At 45.8% G+C, this 21,199-nt stretch overlaps 2 protein-coding genes and 1 long non-coding RNA gene across 5 annotated transcripts; 2 read left to right on the forward strand and 1 right to left on the reverse strand.

Moving 5' to 3' along the window:
* Nucleotides 1–190: 190 nt before the first annotated feature.
* Nucleotides 191–6,891, reverse strand: LOC147136820 (uncharacterized). 2 transcript variants are annotated; one of them, XR_015089498.1, is made up of 3 exons: nt 6,823–6,891; nt 1,213–1,396; nt 191–1,062 (listed from the first exon to the last, which is right to left on the reverse strand). It is a non-coding gene; the product is annotated as an uncharacterized LOC147136820 (long non-coding RNA). The 2 variants fall into 2 exon arrangements; XR_015089497.1 differs by lacking the exon at nt 6,823–6,891 and adding an exon at nt 1,478–2,119.
* LOC147136821 (uncharacterized) lies at nt 6,596–17,296 on the forward strand. 2 transcript variants are annotated; one of them, XR_015089496.1, is made up of 4 exons: nt 6,596–7,283; nt 8,174–8,614; nt 12,893–12,973; nt 17,229–17,296. XR_015089496.1 is itself a non-coding variant. In XM_086051163.1 (2 exons), the coding sequence occupies exons 1-2, from the start codon at nt 6,599–6,601 to the stop codon at nt 8,209–8,211; spliced, it is 723 nt and encodes a 240-aa protein (XP_085907289.1). In that variant the 5' UTR covers nt 6,596–6,598; the 3' UTR covers nt 8,212–12,855. The 2 variants fall into 2 exon arrangements, 1 of the variants encoding a protein (XP_085907289.1); XM_086051163.1 differs by lacking the exons at nt 12,893–12,973; nt 17,229–17,296 and having other exon boundaries at nt 8,174–12,855.
* A 978-nt stretch (nt 17,297–18,274) lies between these two features.
* Nucleotides 18,275–20,883, forward strand: LOC147136822 (twist-related protein 2-like). Its single transcript, XM_086051164.1, has 2 exons — nt 18,275–18,942; nt 20,479–20,883. Exon 1 carries the CDS (start codon nt 18,288–18,290, stop codon nt 18,900–18,902), a length of 615 nt encoding a protein of 204 aa, XP_085907290.1. The 5' UTR covers nt 18,275–18,287; the 3' UTR covers nt 18,903–18,942; nt 20,479–20,883.
* Nucleotides 20,884–21,199: the final 316 nt, after the last annotated feature.

Consider the following 21,199-nt stretch of genomic DNA (forward strand, 5'->3'; position numbering starts at 1 on the left):
AACACATTACATCCTGTCAGATTGTTGGATCACCTGGAATTGTTCAAATTCGGAAAAGAACACCACAGTTCCAGCCACGCCAATTTGGAATCTTACCAAACATGGAAAGTTTTGTTAAAACAGGTGGCCGAAGATTTTCATATGTTTCCAAAATGAATAGTATCATTTGGCCACTGTGAGCAGTAAACGACAAGCTGGTTCCACATTTATTAGAGAATAAACTACGAGCATTTCTGATATCCCCAAAGGAGGGGTCAATCTATTCATTGTCAAAAATATCAATGTCAAGAAATGGATGTCATTTTTCGACTCAGAAGCCCAAAATTACCCAGAAACCATTCAAATATCGTTGGCACTTGGAAAAAAAAAAATGGTGTTGGCCACTGTAAGAAAGGACGCCAGCAAATCCGGGGACCGTATTATACACGAGTATAGAGGGAAAAAATGCTTTTTAAGGGTGATTTTGTCGTGATGACAATTGATTATTTTCAAGGGCATCTTGATGAGTTAAGACTTCAGTTACGGCACACTGTCGCAAACCATTTCCTGTCCTATGTTGGAACATGTCTTCAGTCGAGGATTAGCTAGTTAAAATGTTGTCTCGACACTGAACGACCTGATTGTTAGTCCAAGCAATTGTGAATGCACTCATTTAGCCTTTCCAGATGGACATATTTTCTGAGCTTAAAGTAAGCGTATGTATACATGGTCAAAAATGTCCAGATCTACTCCCAAATTGAAATACATTAGTTTGCTGTAATGCGACCCGAGCATTTGTTTCCTTTGCGACTTTGATCACAGGCTAGTAAGAAACATACCCTTGGCCCAATTTAGAAACCTCCTCGCAATCCACGGTGATGTCGATATTCCAGGACACGGGAAGTTCATGAATCATTTTAGGGTGAATAAAAAAAAGATACTCGATGTTTTAGCGACGGACATCTTCTTGTCTTATTCCCGCCTCCGTAAACCTTGGCATTCATCTCCACTAGCCACCTGTTTCTCTTGAGATCCAATGCAAATGTTGTTTTGAAGCACTCCGGATACCGGATCGTTCAACATCTGTCACCAGAATGGCCACGTTCATGCAATGAGAAGAAAAGAGATCATCACTGGCTTATCAGGTAATTCCCCCCAGTTAAACACCGAGTATGTCAATGGTGCTCTGTGTTTGTGTTCTCCGTTTTGTCTTGGTGGTTTCGCCGCACTCACCATTGTATTCACCGTCTCTATCCCTGCGTGCTCTCTCGTCAGTTCAACCCTCTGGAAAATTTGCCTCGGCACCTCGATTCGGTGATCCCATCCGGTGTGAATGCAGAAGGTCGTCGAGAGTGCGCAGGTCCTAAATGAAAGCGTTCCTTTTCAGTTGCGAGTTCCACGCTGGACAGGGTCCACCCTAAAAAAAAAAACAAGAAGAAAAGATGAACAGGCTGAAGTTGGTGGGTTTTTTTCCCCCTCTTATTCAACTCTGAAGCACCTTGACGATCGAGACAACCGGGTCAGAGAACAAAGAGAGATGAGACGATGACAAAGATAGCAGCTGGTCTTTAGGAGCCTCGGCAGTGACCTAAGACACCTTTGTGAAAGTAAGATCCCGTCCGTGCGCGCGCACTGTTTTCTTCTCGGGAATCAGTCCCAGGCTGAGGACATTTCCATCTGCTTTCAGTGTCCTCCTCAAAGATACCTGCCGGCTTCAGGGCAAAATCGTCGACGTTCCACTTGGTCCGCGTCACGCTGAAGCAGGCTGAAGCCAATGAATTTGAAGGTAAATGCACATAAGAACGATCCAGTTCAAATCTGATAGTTGATTTTTCTTTTTTAAAAGCAAACAAATAAAACAATCCCCGAATGCAAAATGATTGGAACTCACTTTGACTTTGATTGGAAAGGGGCAATCGGTTACAATGCCGGACGATTTTCGGTAGGTGCGCAAGTTAGCTTAAGCGGCAGATTGGCGACGGGTATCCGGTGTCGCATTCTCCTTTTTGGGAAAAGTTGCATTTTTTTTTTTTTTTTTTTTTTAGATCTGAAATCTGAGAAGGACTCCTTGTGGAGCTATAGCATTAAAATATTTCAGTTTTCCTGATTTGTTTTTTTGCAAAGTTGTGGCTAATATGGATGTCCGGCATGACTCGCCCATCCCCCACCAAATGAGAACTCGAGCCGCTCAGTGACGTAGTTGGGTGTCTGCAATGAATTCCTCCCCGCCCCCACTTTATCGTTTCTACCACTACAGCGTGCAGTTAGCTAGCTCGCTCGCTAGCTAGCTAGCTACAGTGTGCCTCCATGCATCTTCTATGCGTGGATCATATAATCATATCATACACATTTGGCAGGGTTGTTAACAACACGCTTCTCTGTGGTCTGTCAAATTCACAAGACGTTTTCACTTCACGGGAAACATCAAAAAGTTTGCTTTTTTTTTTTTTTCCCAAAAGGCCAAAAGCCCACCGTTTAAAATCTGGTTTTCGCTGAAAGACGCTCTTGTGTAAATCGGCTGTCATTTGGTTGCTTGTGAAAGCTCGATTGTGGACAAATCTTTTGTCCTGAAAAGAACATTTTGTGCCGTCAAAAATGAGCCTCGCTACACTTTGGAATGCCGCAGCCAAATCCGGCTAGGTAAGAATGCGACACTACAATGGTGTACTGCATGAATCCTTCCTTCCTTGCTATGACATAGAGCCGAGCCTTCTTTCAAGCTCCAGCCTTGACGTACTGAACCGCTGCTGCTGGTACGTTGTCAAAAAGTGATACAGTCCAAATCCATTCTGGAGCTGCTCTTTTTGACAGGCATATTTGAGGACTTTACAGTGTTGTTGACAGTGCCAATGCCTGCCTCCCTTTTATACGTTCTCCTATTTTGCTTTGATTGATACAAGTGTGGAGTTAAAAGGACAAAGTGGAAGTCACATGATGTGACTTCCACCTGTCGTCCATGTTCTGAATGCGCTTTTATCAAAGCGGAGGCTGCCGGCCATCCAGCTCTGGGCTCTTTTTGCGAGCGAGAGCCGGTGCCCCCGGAGGGCCTGTTTGCTTTGGGCCCGCTTTGCCTCCTTGATGCCTTTAGCAGACTCGCTGCCTGAAAGGCAGACGGCAATGAAAACAGCGAGGTTTTTTTTTTTTTTTCTTTTTTTTTTTCTCTCAAAGCGCAACGGCCTTCACGTTTACGATAGTCAACCTGAAAGCCGCGGAGGTGCGCGGCATCCATTTGGTTACCGACTGCCGTTTCCCACGTTGCTTGTGCACGTTAAGCGGCTCGGCCCCCGGCTCGGACGGGTACTTGGTGTCGGGCTCACAATCAAGGTGAATGCCCGGGCCTATCGGAACGGCAATCTTGCTGTACAGTCAAGGCTAGCTTGTGCTCTGAGCTATCGCTTCAATGTGCCGTGACACTCTAATGGGCGAGTGCGGATCAAAGCGGTCAAAAGATTGCGCTCAGCCGCCAAGACGGATCCCAGAGGCCTTTGCGAGCGTGATGCTTATCGCCCTGGTACGCAAACAAAAGCGACGCGCGTCGCTGAACACAACTCTGGAATGAATTGCTGTTGTCGGGCCACAAGACTTCGCTGTGCTCGACTTGCTCCCTGTGAGCTGTGTTTTGCTTTTTCTTGGACTTTTTGTGACAATCACGAGAATTCACTTTCAACCTTGAGCAAGTGTGTTTTGCGGCTTTTACAGTGGGAAAGTTAAGAGACGAACGATGTCTACGTCATGTAGGGATGGGAACATTTTGCGACTCTGGTTCCATTCTCGTGACGACTTATCAATCCATTTTTATTGGGTGAGTGATACAAATGGTATGTGATATCGTCATCAAGAAACAATTCAGATTTCTGTGCCTCGATTTCATCCAAAACGGTTAAGAATGATCAAGCACCCCATTAGCCGAAGCTTCCGAAAAACCCATCCTGTTTTCAGGTGGCTAATCAGAAGTCAGCGCAGCTCTGCTTACCTTTTGGCTTTGACATGATTACGTTTCAGACAGTGTGGCTCCTACCAGGGCAGCATGTTGGGCCAAGTGGGGAGCGCATCTTGTCTCATAGTCAATATATTCCGGCTACGGCGCGATTGTACTTTTTGCCCCATGACAGCACGCGAGCCCTTTGTTCGGAACGTCTTTTTCACTTGACAAGCATGCGAATAGCATTGATTGCACGACAACGAGCCTCCTGAGCGGATGCATTGTGAGACAAACAATGAGGCCGGGCTGGCTGTGACAGGACACGAGCAGACCCGATGCCGGAGCGTCAGCTGGGGCTGCGCTGTCGTTGGCAGAGAGGAGACAGAAGGTGCTGACAGGGGGGCCCGGCGGGGAAGGTTTTGGGGCCGCTCCGGAGTCGTCCGGTCTGGCCGCTTTATCTTCGTCACTCGTTTGGAGGAAAAAAAAAACCCAAAAAAAACACAGACCCTCTGTCAGAACTGATGGAGTGAACTCATAACCTCTAATTACCAAAGACAATGGTGACTTGAGATATGATTGACCCGGCTTAAGATATTTTCAAGATATGAGCTGAGAGCGCTATATGGTGGCGGTGAACTAACTCAACTCACTTCAAGACAAGCAGCATTTTGGGAGATGGTCCAAAAAAAGAAGCTTCAAGCTGTTTTATTGCCACCCCCAGTTGACGTTTACTGACAAAGACAATCACACGTTCTCTGTTTAAACAATCGCATCAATTTGCCTTCCAAGCCAAGTCCATTGAGCTTGACGCTAACAAACAATGCAAAACGCTATAGCAAATAGCGTCTGTTTTCGAGTTTTAGCCCTTCAAGCAGCAACTACTTGATTACAAATAGTGGAGCAACACAGGTAGACAGAAAATATCACAATACTTACAGGTACATATTCTTTATTCTCTGAAAAGAACGACTCATTACTGTGTCTTACTGGGTAATTGAAACCGTGTCCTTCATATGCATCGCTCTGTCTGTATTATGCTGCCCCCAGGTGGCCAAGACGTGCACACCAGAGGGCACAGCGCAACGTCCATTGAATTGAAGCAAAAACTATCCCATGCTTTACATCCTATAATGTCATTCCATATGTCGTTATAAGAGTGCTATTTTTCTTTAGAGTCTTTATGACGGAGTTTTGCCAAATTTCCCAGCAAGCAATCTAAAAGCAGTTTACCTCCCCCATTAGGCACATTTAAATCAAATCGACCTCATGTTGCATTCCTGCGTAATTCTGTTGACGTTCGAGGTAAAACACGATGCATGCCACAATGTTTGCTGCAAATTACCATGACTGGTCATCATCACTTGTTGGGAACGCTTTCAAAATAAACACGTGTGTGTTTATTCGGCACGGCTTGTAGGCTACATTTCACTGCAGGGGGAAAACAATTAGAAGAATGCTGATATAATTATTGTTTAATGTTTGGATTGTCCCGTCATCAAGCAAATGATTGCACTAGCATGGTTTTTATCCCCCTTTTCATTTACATTACCGCACATTTTCCACATTTCAAAATAAAATGGCTTTTGAGTCTTAAATGAACTGAAAAATGATGGAAATAATTTTAAATTACAAACGTCTGCTCTCACTTTATTTTTTGTCACAAGCTTCGCCTGCCTTTGTTTTAGAATCAGCTGCTTCTTTCTTTCTTTTTTTTTTTTTTTTTCACGAGTGTATACAGGCGCTGTAAATGAACATTGGGAAATAGAACGCACGTGTTTGGAAACACCCGTGGGTGGATCGCATTTGAATCCACATTTCTGAAATTGTTTGCATTTTACACCTCGTAAGTACATCTATTGTGGACAAATCATTAAATACAGTAATTCGAGTGCAACGAATAATAGAGCTAATTTCTATTTGGGGGCTGTTTATGCCTATACGGGGCAGGACACCTCATTAGGTACACCTGCCTCCCCAGCACGCCTTTTTTTTTAAAAAAATAGCAGTGAAGTATTCATTTAACATGGGATTTATTACATGATGTAAATGAATTTCAGCGCCTCGGTGCAAACACAACACATTGCAAAGGTTGATGTTTCTTCGTTAAAACTCATTGTTGACGCTTGTCTCAATGGATGGCTTCGAATTGTTTGCGCATGCTGTGAATGCAATGAAATGAAATGAATGCAAACACGCCACTTTAGTCATGAAATGCGATTTGGAAGACTTTTTAAAGGGCTTCCGTGTGTTTTTGACAGTTGTCAGCTGAGCTTAAATAGATCCAAACATGCCCCATTCATCCACAGGCCCAGCGTGGGCCTGCTGCGCCACTTAATGAGCGGCGCAAGTCCTCAGCTAACTAAATACTAAATAGTGAGTGTTTTGTCAATATTAGCGGGACTACTTGGAGGAGGGATGTGTGTGTGCATGTGTGTGTGTGTGTGTGTGCGCGCGCGCGCGCGCGGGGGGCTCCTCTCTATAATTGGACACGTGTTTTTCCCCTTCTTTTTGTCATTTGGAGATCAACCGACCCCTTTGTAATTGTTTTTTAGCGAGAGTTCTCAAGAGGCTCCTTTCAGAAAACATGGAGGCCCTGGAAGTATTTAACGTGCGCGATTTTGACGCACGCCCGTCACTCGGTCAGCCACGAGCGCGGCGGCCTCCTGCTCCACCTGCTCCAAAATCAAACGTTGCCTGATGGAGGACGTTCTGTTCGATTTGGAGCAAGATGGCTCGCCAGATTTCGCCTTTTGGGGCCAGATGGAGCAAAACCTGCAGTTCCAGACGCAGCTGGACACTTTGCTGCTGGACTGCAGCGGCAGCGCGGCGGCGGCGGCGGCGGCGGCGGCGGCGGCCGGCGGCCAGCTGTCGCCCTGGTCGTCGCTGGGCTGCCAGTCGGTGTTCCCGGAGGCCCAGCTCACCTTGGCCGACTTTGACGCGCAGTCCCCCGGGGACGAAGAGGCGGACGGCTTCGCCGCGGACGAGTCGTCGCAGGCGGCCAAGCGTCAGCGCTGCAGCGCGCGCAGGCTGCAGGTGTCCCTGCAACAGCAACAGCAGCAGCAGCAGCAGCAGCAGCAGCAGCAGCAGCAGCAGCAGCAGCAGGAGCAGCAGCAACCGTACAAGGTGCAGAGGCACGCCGCCAACATCCGCGAGCGGAAGCGGATGTTGAGCATCAACTCGGCCTTCGAGGAGCTGCGCTGTCACGTGCCGACGTTCCCGTACGAGAAGCGGCTGTCCAAGATCGACACGCTGCGGCTGGCCATCGCCTACATCGCCCTCCTCAGGGAGATCCTCATGTCCGGCTGCGACCCCAAGTCCTACGTGGACGAGTGCATGAAGAACGGATACAAGAATCAGACCAACGCCATCTGGAACACGAGTGGTGAGCAAACAGGATTCAATTGTCTCTTCTAAAGTAGTAGGTTTTCAGCTCTGTGCTTTTTACGTGTACTCATTTCCAATATCGACGCAGTATACGCGTTCACGGGTCAACTGCGGGTGAGCGATTGTTTGTTTGGTTGGTTGGTTGAGATATTCCAGAAACAACATGGACAGCAAGGTGATTAACGACCATGACGCAATAGATTTGGAGAAGCAAGACATTCCCCTTCTATGTCCTTATTGAAGAAAGTCCAAGAATGACCTCTCCGTCTAATCTGGACAAACATATTTAAATTTCGTATCTTTTTTGTATTTCAGTTGTTTTCAATAGCTAATTGAGCAATTTTGCAATTGAGCAATATTGTTATTGATATAACATATATATATATATATATATATATATAATTATTAAATGTAGGGAGCAAAAGTAAAAAGCTCTCAGAAAAAATACATACTCAAGTCATGCAGATACCTGAAAAATCTGCTTCAGTACAATAACAAAGTACAGTTTATGTGTATTTTTTGTATTTCAATGAGGATCTAGGTTGACTTTGGACTAGTTATGTAGAGCGTTTACAAAACAAAGCTTGTCAAAGATTCATTGAAAGATTGAGTGGAAAGAGAAGTTTTTGTTATTAAATGAAAATGTCATTTCAAGTAGTGCTAGCTGCACACTTCCACTCCCAGGTGTGTTCCCTTTGGCTATTATTACTCTAGATTTCACCCAATCTTTTTCTTTTTGTCGTTTTTTTTTAACCCTACTTCTAAAATTCTGCTCTCAAGTCTCTCTTTGTGGCCATTGAGTAGTAAGTGTGCCTTCATATAGAACTCATTAAAGAGTCATTGAAATGTATCAAAACTCACGTGTTTGTCCCGCTTTTGTGTCCCCAGATCTGACAGCTCGTCTCTCGTGGATAAAGTGGGATTAGTTGAGGGCCGCGGGGCACCCCCGAATGTGGAGATCTCCGTTTTTTGCTCCCTCCTCGACATCTGCAGACTTCTCACTGGGTCGCACGCGACTCAGGCTTTTAATATTGTAATTTATTGTCGACTGGTCATTGAGAGCCTTTGCCAGTGAGGCCTTGGAGGGACGGAAGGGCGTGGGCATTGTTTGCCCAAATGGATGCCACTTGTCACATTGCAGCGAGGGGAAGAGGGGGGCACACTGGCATGAGACTGAATGACTTCCAGGGCCCTTGCATGCAGCGCTGGAGTGTTTTTTTTTTTTTCCCCCTTCATGAGTCTCCATGTGTGAGAAAAGAGTCTTGATCATGTAAATGAGACGACGGCGAGACCCAGATGACGCCACTGCGGCAGCTTGTCGACACTTTTGTGTGTCTCTCGTATCATTTATTTATTTATTTATTTATTGAAACTTAAGGGTTGCTAATTTATGCTCCAAAGAACTCGCAATGATTTGAGCAGCAGCTTATTGCTAGGCAGTGCAAAGGCCCTTTTGGATTCGTTGTTTATTATTATGATCTCTTTTCGGAGGTGGTAAACATGCACAAAAATTGCGAAGGTTTTGTGTACGTTTGTATTTTAGGCGTCCCAAAACCCACTCAATAGCAGCCAGTAGAAAGCCTGGAAAAAAAAATTAGCCTGTCACCTGTTTAATTAATCAACAATTAAAAAATAAGGCGTGGACATGTCTATCACAACGGGCTGGATGAAAAAGCAGACAGGATGTCAGCCATTTTGGTTGCATTTTGGGAATTTGCACAAATGATGCCCATTTGGAAGGGACGAGAAATAGCCAAGCTTTTTTGCTTTTGCCGACTTATGCCAGCTGGGCGGAGCATGGCATCAAAGTTTGATCATTTTGAAGATTTGCCACAAAAATCCTTCATATACATCGGAAGAAAGTTCTTACGAAGGGCAAATAAAAGGAATATTCTGAGTCAGTGGCCTGACTTGAAAAGACATCAGTGAAGGTAGCAGGACGAACAAACAAGCAGCGTGGGATGCTTTCTGCAGTGAAGACCTTGCAAAAAAATCTCTAGGGAGGAAACTCAGAAGAACTCATTGACTTTGACGGTGCACTTTGTCATGTTTTTTTTTTTTTTTTTTTTTTTTTTTTTAAATGAAACCTCTTCAATTAAAGCCGAAAGTTTACACAAATGCATTTTGATGGGTTCATTTCAAATCGAAAGGAACATTTTGGAGACCACATTGAGTCAAATTCTTTCAATGGGAAGCGCAGGCCTCTTTCTTTTCTGCGTTGGGCTCATTTATTGATTAACATGCAGCGCATTTGCGCTGAGAAACATGCGAAGCAGGTGTGTTTATCATGTCTAAGTCTGGGCCTCTCAATTGTAAATACAATTACATGCATCACATCCTGCTGGAACAAGTTACGTCTGCGTAGAAAAATGTGTTCCACAGAACCGCTGTAAGCTCGCAATAGCTACGGTATCTTTTAAAACAAAGCACCCTTTTTCCTTTCCTCCAATGTGACAATCCTCATGTGGCTTACTTAATTTACAGGGAAGATTACCCGCAAAGCAAAATGTTTTCAAAAAAGACAGAGCTGAAACAAGCCGGTTTTGAGGGGGCTGTTGTGCGTGAATTGCGCTCTAGCTGTTTAGCTAGCTAACGCGGTAACAGTGTGTTCTGACTATTTTCATTCACTTCTCCTGTTTTTGCCATCTTGATAATTAGACTGTGCGCCGTTCTAGCATTATGTAACAACATTTCTCCCATAGCCGTGTGTCAGGTTCTTTGTGTTCAATCCTCGCTCGAGAAGGTTTGAATGAAATCACTCGACATATAGCCAGCAGAAATGAGCCACGGCCAACTCGCCTTCCACATACTTAAAGCAACATTATCAGCAAACACTCAATCGTATTGTTTAATTTTTTTTAACGATCAACCCGCAGTGCTAAACTAGCTAGCTAGTCTGTGTTGCAACTTGCCAATCGTCCACTCCGTCAAAGAAGATGACCAAGAGCAACTGTTTTTTTTTTTTACGTTCTGACTGAATACACACCTAAAAAATGTCAGGTGTGTTGAAAAGAGATGAAAAGCGCGGGTTAGCTGTTTTCACTGCAGACATCAGGAATTAGGAATTTATGCTAATAAAATCGTTTGGCCTAACCCACGCACATAATAACCACGCACAGTTCATGTAGGCCAAACCGTTAAGAACACCTGTGAGGCCGAGTGATAAAGTATGTAAAGTTGTCTGTTGTAAAGTTCAGTGCTGTTCTACTGTATCACAGCGCTAAGGGCATGACCCTTGTCCAATCAAATTGCTTGGTTGGAACTGTTGAATAATAAGTCATAAATCAACATCAAGTGCGAAAATCCATGTTGCGAAACCACGTCCGTCCCTCCCAAAGAAGAAAAATGCTGACTCGCCAGAAGCGCCCGGCTCCCATCGCCATGGTGACCCAGTGTGTTGGTACTTTAAGAGCTGCGAAAGCCTCGTTAAAAAGCTCACCTGCTTTTCTCATTACAACGCTTCACAAGAGCGCGCATTGAGCCTCAGCGAGCACGTGAAGGCAGAAATGCGGTGTCGTCTTTAAAATGCGTCCCCGGGGGCCCGCGTTCACGGACCCCGAGCGGTGGGGGGTGGGGGCCGCGCATGTGAAGCCTTCTGGGATGAGCCCCGGAACGTTGAATGATTCCCCCGGGTGATCTCATAACGCAGGCCTCCCCGGCGACCGCGGCAAAAACACGACATGGAGAGAAGTAAACACCAGCCGCCTCTCGGGTTCTACGGGGTGTTAGAAATGTGAGCTCACAGGGTCATCAGTCTCCGTCTTAAACAGCCTGGCAATGCAATTCAGACAAGAAAAGGGTGCTTTTTTCTTCTCTGTTATTTTTTTTAAAAAATCAGGTTACCTCATACACACAGAATTGTTCGTTCCCTCTGAATCTATCCAACAAAACCTACAATAATGAATGAATTCAATCCCGTGAAAAATGAAACCCTTTTTAATCACACTTTTTGCTTCAATTCAGTGGACACTGTGCTGCTCCTTTGGGTGCGCACGCAGTATAATAGGCAGTATAATACCCACGTACAAATATACATCAAGGCTCGTCATTCTTCAGGAAGCTGCAGTAATGTTAGTCGGTTTTTTTGCAGGGGATAAAGCGTAGGCTGTATCGCAAGACCAAAGCCTAATACGGTACATCCAAATTTAGTACATTTCACGTTTTTTTTCATGAATCGATGCTATAGGTTAGTCGGACCGCGGGATATGTTCGTTCCACAAATTGTTGACCAATATTAAGTGTTGAAATGCTTTCTTTGAAGATGCAATGTTAATGGCTCAACAACCATGCTATTTTGGGGGCTTTTCCCGTAAAGTGATGCTTTTGGAGATTTGACCTATGACGGTCGTTCTATTGTCAATCTACATTACAACGCCATAGTAGATGCTATTCGTTAGCCCGGGAGCAAGTAAGTCGGAGACGTGGGTGTGGCATGGTGTCGAGGTTTGGTCATGCTTTGACAAGTTCATCGATGCCATCGCGACTGAAAAGAGTGAAAAATCGCTGTCTCCCCTAAATGTCATGGGTTCTACCATTGGTCCATGTGGCACCCCTTCAAAGTTTTGCGCAAACTGAGTCAGTCCCAGTACGTACCGTGACTGTCAAAATCAAGACTCGTAAAAATCTCCGAGACGTACGGTTGAAATAAACACTACAGGCTTAAGAAGACGAGGCTATTTTTTGGTGACACAGGTGACATTGAGCGAGTGACAGTGGAGTGTAAAGGCCTCCTCTTTGTTGACAACCGCCGCGTGTCCTCAGCTCAATCAGCAGAATCAACACGGCTGCTGTTTGCCCACTCTTTTGCTTCGAGCCCGCCTCCGAAGAGCCCGAACTCAGTCCGAACCGCGCGTGAGCACTAGCGGGGGTGCACCCGGCCGCGGCCCGCACGGCGCTGTGAAAGCGGGCCGCGGCCGTAATGCTAACCTTGGCACCCGGGTCACAAGTGCAGCGCTAATTACGCCACGTTATTTGTGCAGGGGGGCTGCACCAACAGCACCCAAGTGCACAGTCCCTCTGTCATTTGTTCAGCAAATTCACTCCCACCCGATCCGAGCGAGTGCCGCACCATCCCCCCTGGCCTTCGCGCGCCCGCTTAAAGTTCAGATCCTGGAAGTAGGACATCGTAATGGAGATAATTGCATTATAAGCAGAATAATTGCTCCACGGACACTGTTTTTTGTAACTGTCAAGGCAATGAAGTGCGTTTGAGTTGATTGGGGTTACATTGCTGCTCTCTCACGGCACCAAAGCGACAATGAATTCAAGCCGCAAGCGGTTTTCGAGGCGCACCTTTGGGAGTGTTCGACGCGACGCTCTGCCCACATTTGACGACATGGGCAAGAAGGCTTTGCAGTTCAGAGCATCTGTGAGGGATGCCTGCCTTTTTGGGGCTCAGCTGGACACATTTGCAAGTAGGAGTTCACAGACGTAACACACCCCGGAATTGGCTACAAGTGCCTGCGCTCAACTAAAATGGCTGACATCCTGTTTGATTTCAGGCGAGGGTCATTTTTCATGCATCCTTTTACAACGAGTATTTCCACCAAATGTCGTGTCAACCGGTGAGACTTTTCTTGGGGCTAATTCAGTTTTGTTTCTTTCTAGGGTGCGCTGATGAGTGACTTTTGGGAAATTGTCTTCAGGATTGTGACAAGACAAACATTTTAGCAGCACTCGGGACAATTGGTGAGTTTGCAGAAAACGTGAGGCCCCCCAAAAGGCAATTGAAAGTAACGGTTTTGTTTTTTCTGCCCCTTTGTAATAAATGACAGTATGTGTGTGTTGTCATGAATACACATTTATGACACTTCAAATGTGAACCTGTTTCTATTCGTGGTTGACTAGTTATGAACTTACTTTTTTTTTTTTCAAGTTTAGCCTGGGTTGTAAACGGCAATTACACAGACTCTTTTGCCGCACGTGTGTGTTTTTGCTCTGCTGGTCTAAATAAGAAGTGAAATCAAACCATCTGTAAACCATTTATTCATAATGGTAATTCATTCAAATCATAGTTTTTGACGTACAACATTTTTAGGGGTATGTCAATTGCTCATGGTTTTTTTTTTTTTTGGTTGTTTTTTTTTTTTTTTTTTCATGGCAGTTCTAAGTCCCCTAGTCCCTTTGAATAGCGGGGATGCATTGCATTCCATCGAGAGTCCTACGAAGGGTTAACGTAAAACTAGACGCTCTTGGTATGTCGGCCGGATTCGATGGCCGTGACCGCGCGTAGGGCAGCAAAAGCGATGTACAGTATTCGGGGCCGGGGTGCATGTTTATATGTGTTTAAGAAAAGGCGGGGTCACCCTGCCCCCGCGGTCCCCCCTCCGTCTTCACGTATCAAAGCAAACGCTGACAGCGGGGGTCCCCCGGTATCCCGGGCCCCCCTTCCACGCGGGAGACAAAAGCGGTGAGTCTTGCATGGCATTAAAACAAAAGCCTAAATGCTTCAAGCTGCGGAACGCTGGCAATTAAAGCTTTGGCGAAGGGCCCCCAAAGGCCATTTCGCAAACACCTTGCCATCCGCGATGCGAATGAACGGGCGCTCGCTTCACTGTCGAAAGTGTTGCTTTATTGGCCGATCGGTACCTGCCCGTTGTTTCATTCACCACAGAGGCATTCGGCTCGCTCCGCACGGACGCTTTGCTGTTGTGACGTCACGGCCGCTGATTTAAGATGGCCGGCTCGCCATATCAAAGGATTGCGTCCTGTACGGGAGTGCAATTAAAGGCCGGGGGCAATTATTTCTTTTCTTTTTTTTTTTTTTCAATCCCGCGTTATTCCTTTGACGTGATGTAATCCTCTCGCGTCAACCGATCTCGAAATTAGCTTCGCAATCAAGGCTGACGTGCGAGTTGTTATTCCGGAACGACTCGGGTGAGTCACACTTTACTGGAAAAGCAAAGCGCAGTAAAACAGACGCGTTTCTCTTTGTTTTTGGACTCACAAATTCGGACACCCAAATGCCTTTGCAGACAACAAAGACGAAGCAAAGAGCAAACGCTTCATACTGCTAAAAAGTGAGACCAGGAGGAATTTTAACTTCATAAACATTATTATTTTGGACGGAAAAGAGTCCTCGGGTGACGGGAGTGAGATAATACGTCAAACAGTTGCACATGTCTGCAACTCTTTTAATCGAGATGACAAAATGGAGAGTGGTTGCGATGGTCAACATGTTAGGACAGTGAATGAAACGCAAGGCGCAAATACATGTTGCGACCGAGCACGATTGTATGACTTGACTTTTCGATTCGCTTAAAGTGGAAGTCAACCCAAACACTTTTTTTTTCCCCACGAATATGTTCATTGCAGGCCCATTAGGTTGAAAACAAGGCGTTCCGATCAATATCGCGTTTGTGAAATAAGAGTTAATGCGCTCGTTTTGAGCCATCTCAAGGGAAGCCATTTTGTCTCTCGACCGAAAATGACATCACGACGACTGAGGGCTCAGGTCATTTTTTTGAGAGATCAAACTTGATCACGTGCGAGATCTGCGTTGAGATTATCGGAGCGCACCGCATACATTACGAGCAAAACCGTTAAATGCCAGATTTTCCGTCTTTGTGCGGCTTCTGTCACATAAATCATCTTTAAAGATGTCAACAAATCTGTGCGTACCAAACCTTAGATCAGGGTCCGATAGCGATACTTGGGTTACGACCCGATACGTATTGCGATACTTAAATATTATAAAAATATATATTTAAAAAAAAAAAAAAAAACCTGAGGCATGGGTTTCCAAAGTTTTAACTCAAGTACCATTTGACATTTATTCAAGTATCACGATTGATAAACTGTTCCTGGTACATGGAGCGCAATAAATAAAACTCCATTCACAAAGCTGAACATTAAGGACCTCAAATGTTCCAAAAGTATGTCATAGACGGCGCAAAGCATAAGTTATCAAAAGTATCGCGATACTTCATCAACGTATCAATACTTGGTATCGGCATAAAAAGTATCACTATACATGGCGGTGCAATTTTTTTTTTTCCCCAGCCCTAATGAATGGATCAATGTCTGACAATATTGATTATATTATCGGTTGTTTGTTTACAGCATTTTGCGGTGATGATAATAAAAAAAAAAAATGCTTTGTGTAAACGCATGTGCGGGGCCGCAAGTAGCTTGGAAAGCGATTGCGCTGCTGCTAATAGACAGCGTGCATTGCGAGCAATGAGAAGCAGCTGGAGGAGGCTTCCTCGGCAGAGCATCTCGGGCGCATCTTGAAACACTTAAAGGCGCGCATCGCAGAGGGCCTGCTCGAGGAGACAGGTGTAGATAATCGGCTGATAATGTCTGCGCGGCACAGGCCCGCAACATCGGCCTTTAGCGGGCCGAGAGCATTCGGGGTGAGCGTCGCCGCCATCCTGCGCGGCTTGACGTCCAAGTCGAATCAGAGACGAGTGATCCTGGCGGGGCGCGCCGACGGTCAAATTCCACCGGTGGCGGCCGCTAACAAATCATCTCTTCCATAACGTCACTCGCATATGCGGGGAGCTCCTCTGTCAAGTTCAAAGTCTTTTCCACCACCGGCCCTTCGCCCTGTGCGCAGAACGCCGGCACTCGCTTTTTTGGCCTTCCTCGTCTCCGTGTTGTCATCTTTCAGCGCCTCCGCCGTGAGCTGTTTCTGTTCGGAAGGCAGCACGAGACAAAAGGAAGGCCGGCGCCTCCGCGACCGCCTGCAAGATGGAAGCGCCGTCAAAACGCCGGCCCAAAGTCCTTTCTCATCCGACGGATCATTTCTCCGGCTCGCCCACCTGCGTCTTTCCGGCTTTTAGTCACACTTGAAAAAGATTTTTTTTTTTTTTTTTTTAACAAATTACGGCTTTGCATGACAGGCTTGGACATTTTGAAAAGTGGCACAGTAGACCGAGCTCCGAAACAGTCCTCTTTTTTTTTTTTTTTAAATCGAACAGTGTGTTTATTATTTTGAAGGTGTTCTTTTTTTATTTTTGTGGCCTTGTTAGTGGATCCGTTTTGCTCTCCGTCATCCTTTGATCATGTGTATCTATCCATCCTTCCATTGTCTAGCTGTCTTTGTCCGTCCGTCCATCATCCGAAATCCATCCATCCTGCCAGTTTTACATCATTCAATCCATCCTTCCTCCATCCAGCTTTCGATCATTTCCATTCATCCATCTCTCCATCTTTGCAACCATCCGTCCAGTTATCCATCAGCCATTGTTTTGTCTTTCCCTCCATCCACCTATCGATCATTCCACCATCCGTCCGTCCTTCTCTCATTCCATTTATCCACCATTGTTCAATCCACCCATCCAACCATCATTGCTCCACCCATTTTTCCATTCTCTCATTCAGTCATCCTTCCATGCAGCCTTTTCGTCCATCGTCGCATCATTCCATCCATCCATCCATCGTCGATTATTCGATCTTTTGATCTGGTCCTCCCCTCCAACCGGCCATTCGTCTTTCCATCCATCCCCCGCGTCTTCACATTGTTGGCACCGGGCCAGTTTTGCAAGGACGCAATTAGTTTTTTTTCCATTGTCGTTCTTCGTCGCTCGCAGTGAAACTTTGCTCGTCGTCATGGCCCGCAGCAGCAGCAGCAGCAGCGCCGACGCACGAGCAAAACATCAAGCACAGGCGGTTCCTCCCGAGTCCCAAGGCCGACGGGAGATTTGGAGTGCAAAGTGTTTCGCTTCATTTCCTGCCGCCATTCTTCTTGGACAAGCGAAATTCTCCATTCGCGTTGAACTACGAGAGTGCAAATGAGCCAAATTGCTTCTTAATGCGATGCGGCTCCATGGATGACTGATTGAATTAAAGACATAATGAGCGCAATTAACTCGCAAGAAGAAAGCTCTTATTTGCATTGTCAAGTCGGCTGTTTGATTTTCGTTTGAAAAGTTAAACAAGCGTCGTTTTTACTGCCGCAAACCAAAGAAAGATGATATCTAATTCTTTATTTTTTTGTCAGCTACTTCGACATGGACGTTTTGGGAGTCCAGTCAGCTGATTTGGACAACGGTGCATTCCGGCAGCGGTCGAAGTGGACGCTATAATGCGAGCCATGTGTGTAGAAGAAGCATGACATGTCAGATGAAGAGCTGGGCCTCTGACAAACAACATGGACGCCATCTGCTCCAGGTATACGTCGCTATGGACGCTCCAGCGTTCCTTGCTTTCTGTAAGGTGCGTTTTACAAACCCCGAGGCGGAAGATCTATCTACCCGTCCGCCCGCATGTCCGTTTATTAGGGTTTGAACCGCTAAAGATGTTTTGTAGCAAACTGGCACAAGCACATCACAAGTCTTTCCATTGACTTCCGGTTAAGAATCCGTTTGACTTGCAATCTATTAATGGTGCTGCCCCGCCTTATGTTTCCTAAACATGCTCACTGAAAAGTTATGCAAATCATTCTTCAGTATTCCACGTTTGCATTCAAACTCAGCCGAAAGTGCCTTTAGTTATGAAGGCCCGACTTTGTGGAACTCTTTGGGACAACAGCAATCTCTTACTTTCTTCTCACTCGCTTTTGTTGTTTGTTGTTAATGGTATTGTTGTCATGTCACTTTGTCAAGGTAAAATTGTCATCCAATTCAAAGAAGTGCAGCAAATGTCCTCGCAATAAGCCCCAGCCTACTGTAAATAATCGAAGTGACCTAAGAGCGAGCAGGAGGGCGCGCGCCACAGGCAGGCTCCCCCTCCAGCTGCAAAAAGCCCTCCCCTTCCAGCCTCCAAACTATTTAGCATCCCAACCCGGGATGAGGTTTCCAAAAAAAATTAGGAAAAACTTCCTGCGCGAGGAGAAGACATGCCAAGCCGCACACGGACGCCAGCAGTCGCCTTTTAAGTGAGCCAGGGCGCGCGGAGGGCTTCGGCTTCTTCGCCACCCCCATAGCCCCCCCCACCCCCACCCCATCTTGTCGGATACTTTTTCTTTTCTTGTTTTGTTTTGGCTTTTTGATTCGTCACCACGGCTTCGAAGGTGGACGCCGCGTTCTCCTCGCTCCCCTTGCATTTCTTCAAGCGAGAAATGGAAGAGGGCTCCGGCTCCCCAGTGTCCCCCGCAGACAGCCTGGGCACCAGCGAGGAGGAGGCCGAGCGCCGGCCCAGCAAGCGCTGCGCCCGCAAGCGGAGACCCAGCAAGAAGTCCGGCGGCGGCGGCGGCGGCGGCGGCGGCGGCGTCGGCGGCGGCGGCGGCGGCGTCGGCGGCGGCGACGACAGCTGCGGCAGCGGCGGAGGCGGCGGGGGCAGCGGCAGCCCGGCGCCCCTGAAACGAAGCAAGAAGCCCAGCCCCGGCGCGGTCGCCGGTGCCGGTGCCGGGGCCGGGGCCGGGGCCCAGTCGTACGAGGAGCTGCAGAACCAGCGCGTGCTGGCCAACGTGCGCGAGCGCCAGCGGACGCAGTCGCTCAACGAGGCCTTCGCGTCTTTGCGCAAGATCATCCCCACGCTGCCGTCGGACAAGCTGAGCAAGATCCAAACGCTCAAGCTGGCCTCGCGCTACATCGACTTCTTGTGTCAGGTGCTGCAGAGCGACGAGATGGACAACAAGATGTCCAGCTGCAGCTACGTGGCCCACGAGAGACTCAGCTACGCCTTCTCCGTGTGGAGGATGGAGGGCGCCTGGTCCATGTCCACCTCGCACTAAAGGTGCCGGGTGCGTGCGCGCCGGGTGGGATGCCAAAGAGGTGCGTACCACACAAGAGACGCTGCAGCCGTTTTTGATGCGTGATGCTTTTTCACGAGAGCTCAATCGCTTGTCAAAATGTCCAGTGATTTTCCTTTTTTTAATCACAGAACCTTTTTGAGTATTTTGACCATTTTCATTTCATGCAAATCCATGCTCTCGTGACAATATTTAGAAAATAAGTGCTTTGTCGATTTTTTAAAAATCTTCCTTGTAGTTACACCTTTCGATATCTAAAGAAAAAAACTGTTCATTTTGAATCTCTTAATTTTTTCCTGAGCTGTATGTTGTATTTCGGGTTTTGTTTTGTTTTGCTTTGGCGGTATTTTTTTTTCATATAAGGGAACGCCCCTTGGTGTAGCTGTGTGATAATTAGTATTCTTATTTTTTTTGGATCTCGTAGAACTTTTATTATTTATCATTAGACTACAACTTCATCGTATTTCATATCAACATTATGATCTTATAAAGTCTCGTGTTGGGGATATTTTTGGCCATTGGTGCCTGTTACTTAAAAAAGAACAGAGAAAAAATGTTATGTAAACACATTTTAGAAAGTAAATTTAGTAAAAAAAAAGAAAATATTGAAAAAAATGCTTCAAATAAGGAAATGTATGTTAAAAATACAGAGAACATATATTTTTTAATTTTGAACGATGTTCAAGCACATGGACAACTTCTACGTGATCATCTAGTGTGGAAAACAATACATGGGCTTTGGTGCTTGTTATTTACGAGTGAGGAAAATGGAAACAAAATATTGAAAATCTGGAGAAAATAGAAAAAAGTGTTGTTTTTTTTGTCGATCTGAGTCCATTAATTAAGGCTAATCGTAATGCTAATAATGAGAAGGCAATTTCCCCACAACTCTAGCAACAGCCATTTGCTTTTTACTCCAACTCGTAATTTTCTCGCATGAATGGTGGTGGCTTGCACCAAAATGCAGCTGCAACAGACCTCTGCGCTGTGTGCACACCGCAGGAATGATTGTGAAAGCTGGTGGGATGCAGAACAAAATATCATCAGCTTTTAGAAGCGCGGCATCGTGTTAAACAAACAGGGCGAGCTATTTGGCCACTTTGCACACTCTTGCAAGAAGACACAAACGATGAAATGATGTTCATGTTCAACCCTATAGATGGTTGCATTTCAGAAGAAAAAAAAAAAACACTAACATGAAAATACTCAACAAGGTGATTCTAAAACCGTCACGATAAATTATACGAATAATCACCACATTTATTTCAAAACCATCATGCTTCCTTAGTGTTTTAGTTTGATTCATTATTTTCAACTCTGTTTTGCTCCCTATTAATTATATATGTATTTTTTAAATGACGTTTTAATGGAAGAATAAAAGAACAACAGTATTTTTCCCCCGCATGAAATAAATTTCGCTCAATGACGTCATTCGCCCTTCACGTCAACATTGGCGGTCCTTTAACGTTTCGTGCGATTTGAATGTGACGCTCAACATCAATTAGACCGAACCCATCGGCAACCCAATCGTCATTTGTCGTTCATTCTTCTCTTGCAGACTGTCTACAAAACCCAAATGGACTATAATGAAGAGCCCGTGGAGGTAATGTGACACACTCCCGTGCGTTGGGGGCGCGTGTGCGCGCACGCGTGCACGCGTGGCTGCAGACTGCTCACCGCCTCTGACAGGACGTTGCCGAGCTGTTGTTGGGACGGTGTGACAGCAAAACTCCCATGTGAAGGATACAAATCTCTTTTCACTCCTTCCCCAAGGACTTTTTGCAGCGAAGTAGAGATGTCGAAATGAATGCGTCGTGTACATAAATGTGTCCAAGTGCGCCAATAGCCTGCAGAGGGACCAAAGCAATCCCACACGTGGTCGCCCGAAAGCTTTTTTTTAATTTTTTTTTTTTTTATTGGTGTACATTTTTGCTTATTTATTAAAACATATTTTTGAAGGAAATGTTGTGCATCTTTTCTTAAGTCGAGTCGAATTTGTAAGCTGAAAAAAAAAAAAAAAAAACATTTCTGGGCAGCACTTCTGCTGACATTTCCATAAAATATATGCAGCATTCATTATGAGGGCCAAAATACCAATGGCCTTGGATCGTGGAGCCACCCCTCCCAACCCACCCTTTTTTTCCTCAGCCTCCCTCTAAAAAAAAAAAAAAAAAAAAAATCATAAAAGTCACCTTCATTAACAGCAGAGGGAATTTGAGCCACTTTCAAGCTGGCCACATGCATAAAAAAGCAAGATAAAAAAAAAAAAGCTTGTCTGC

The sequence above is a fragment of the Filicampus tigris genome, chromosome 14 (genome assembly GCF_054856515.1).
Source record: "Filicampus tigris isolate MCC_2025a chromosome 14, RoL_Ftig_1.0, whole genome shotgun sequence".
Taxonomy (NCBI): domain Eukaryota; kingdom Metazoa; phylum Chordata; class Actinopteri; order Syngnathiformes; family Syngnathidae; genus Filicampus; species Filicampus tigris.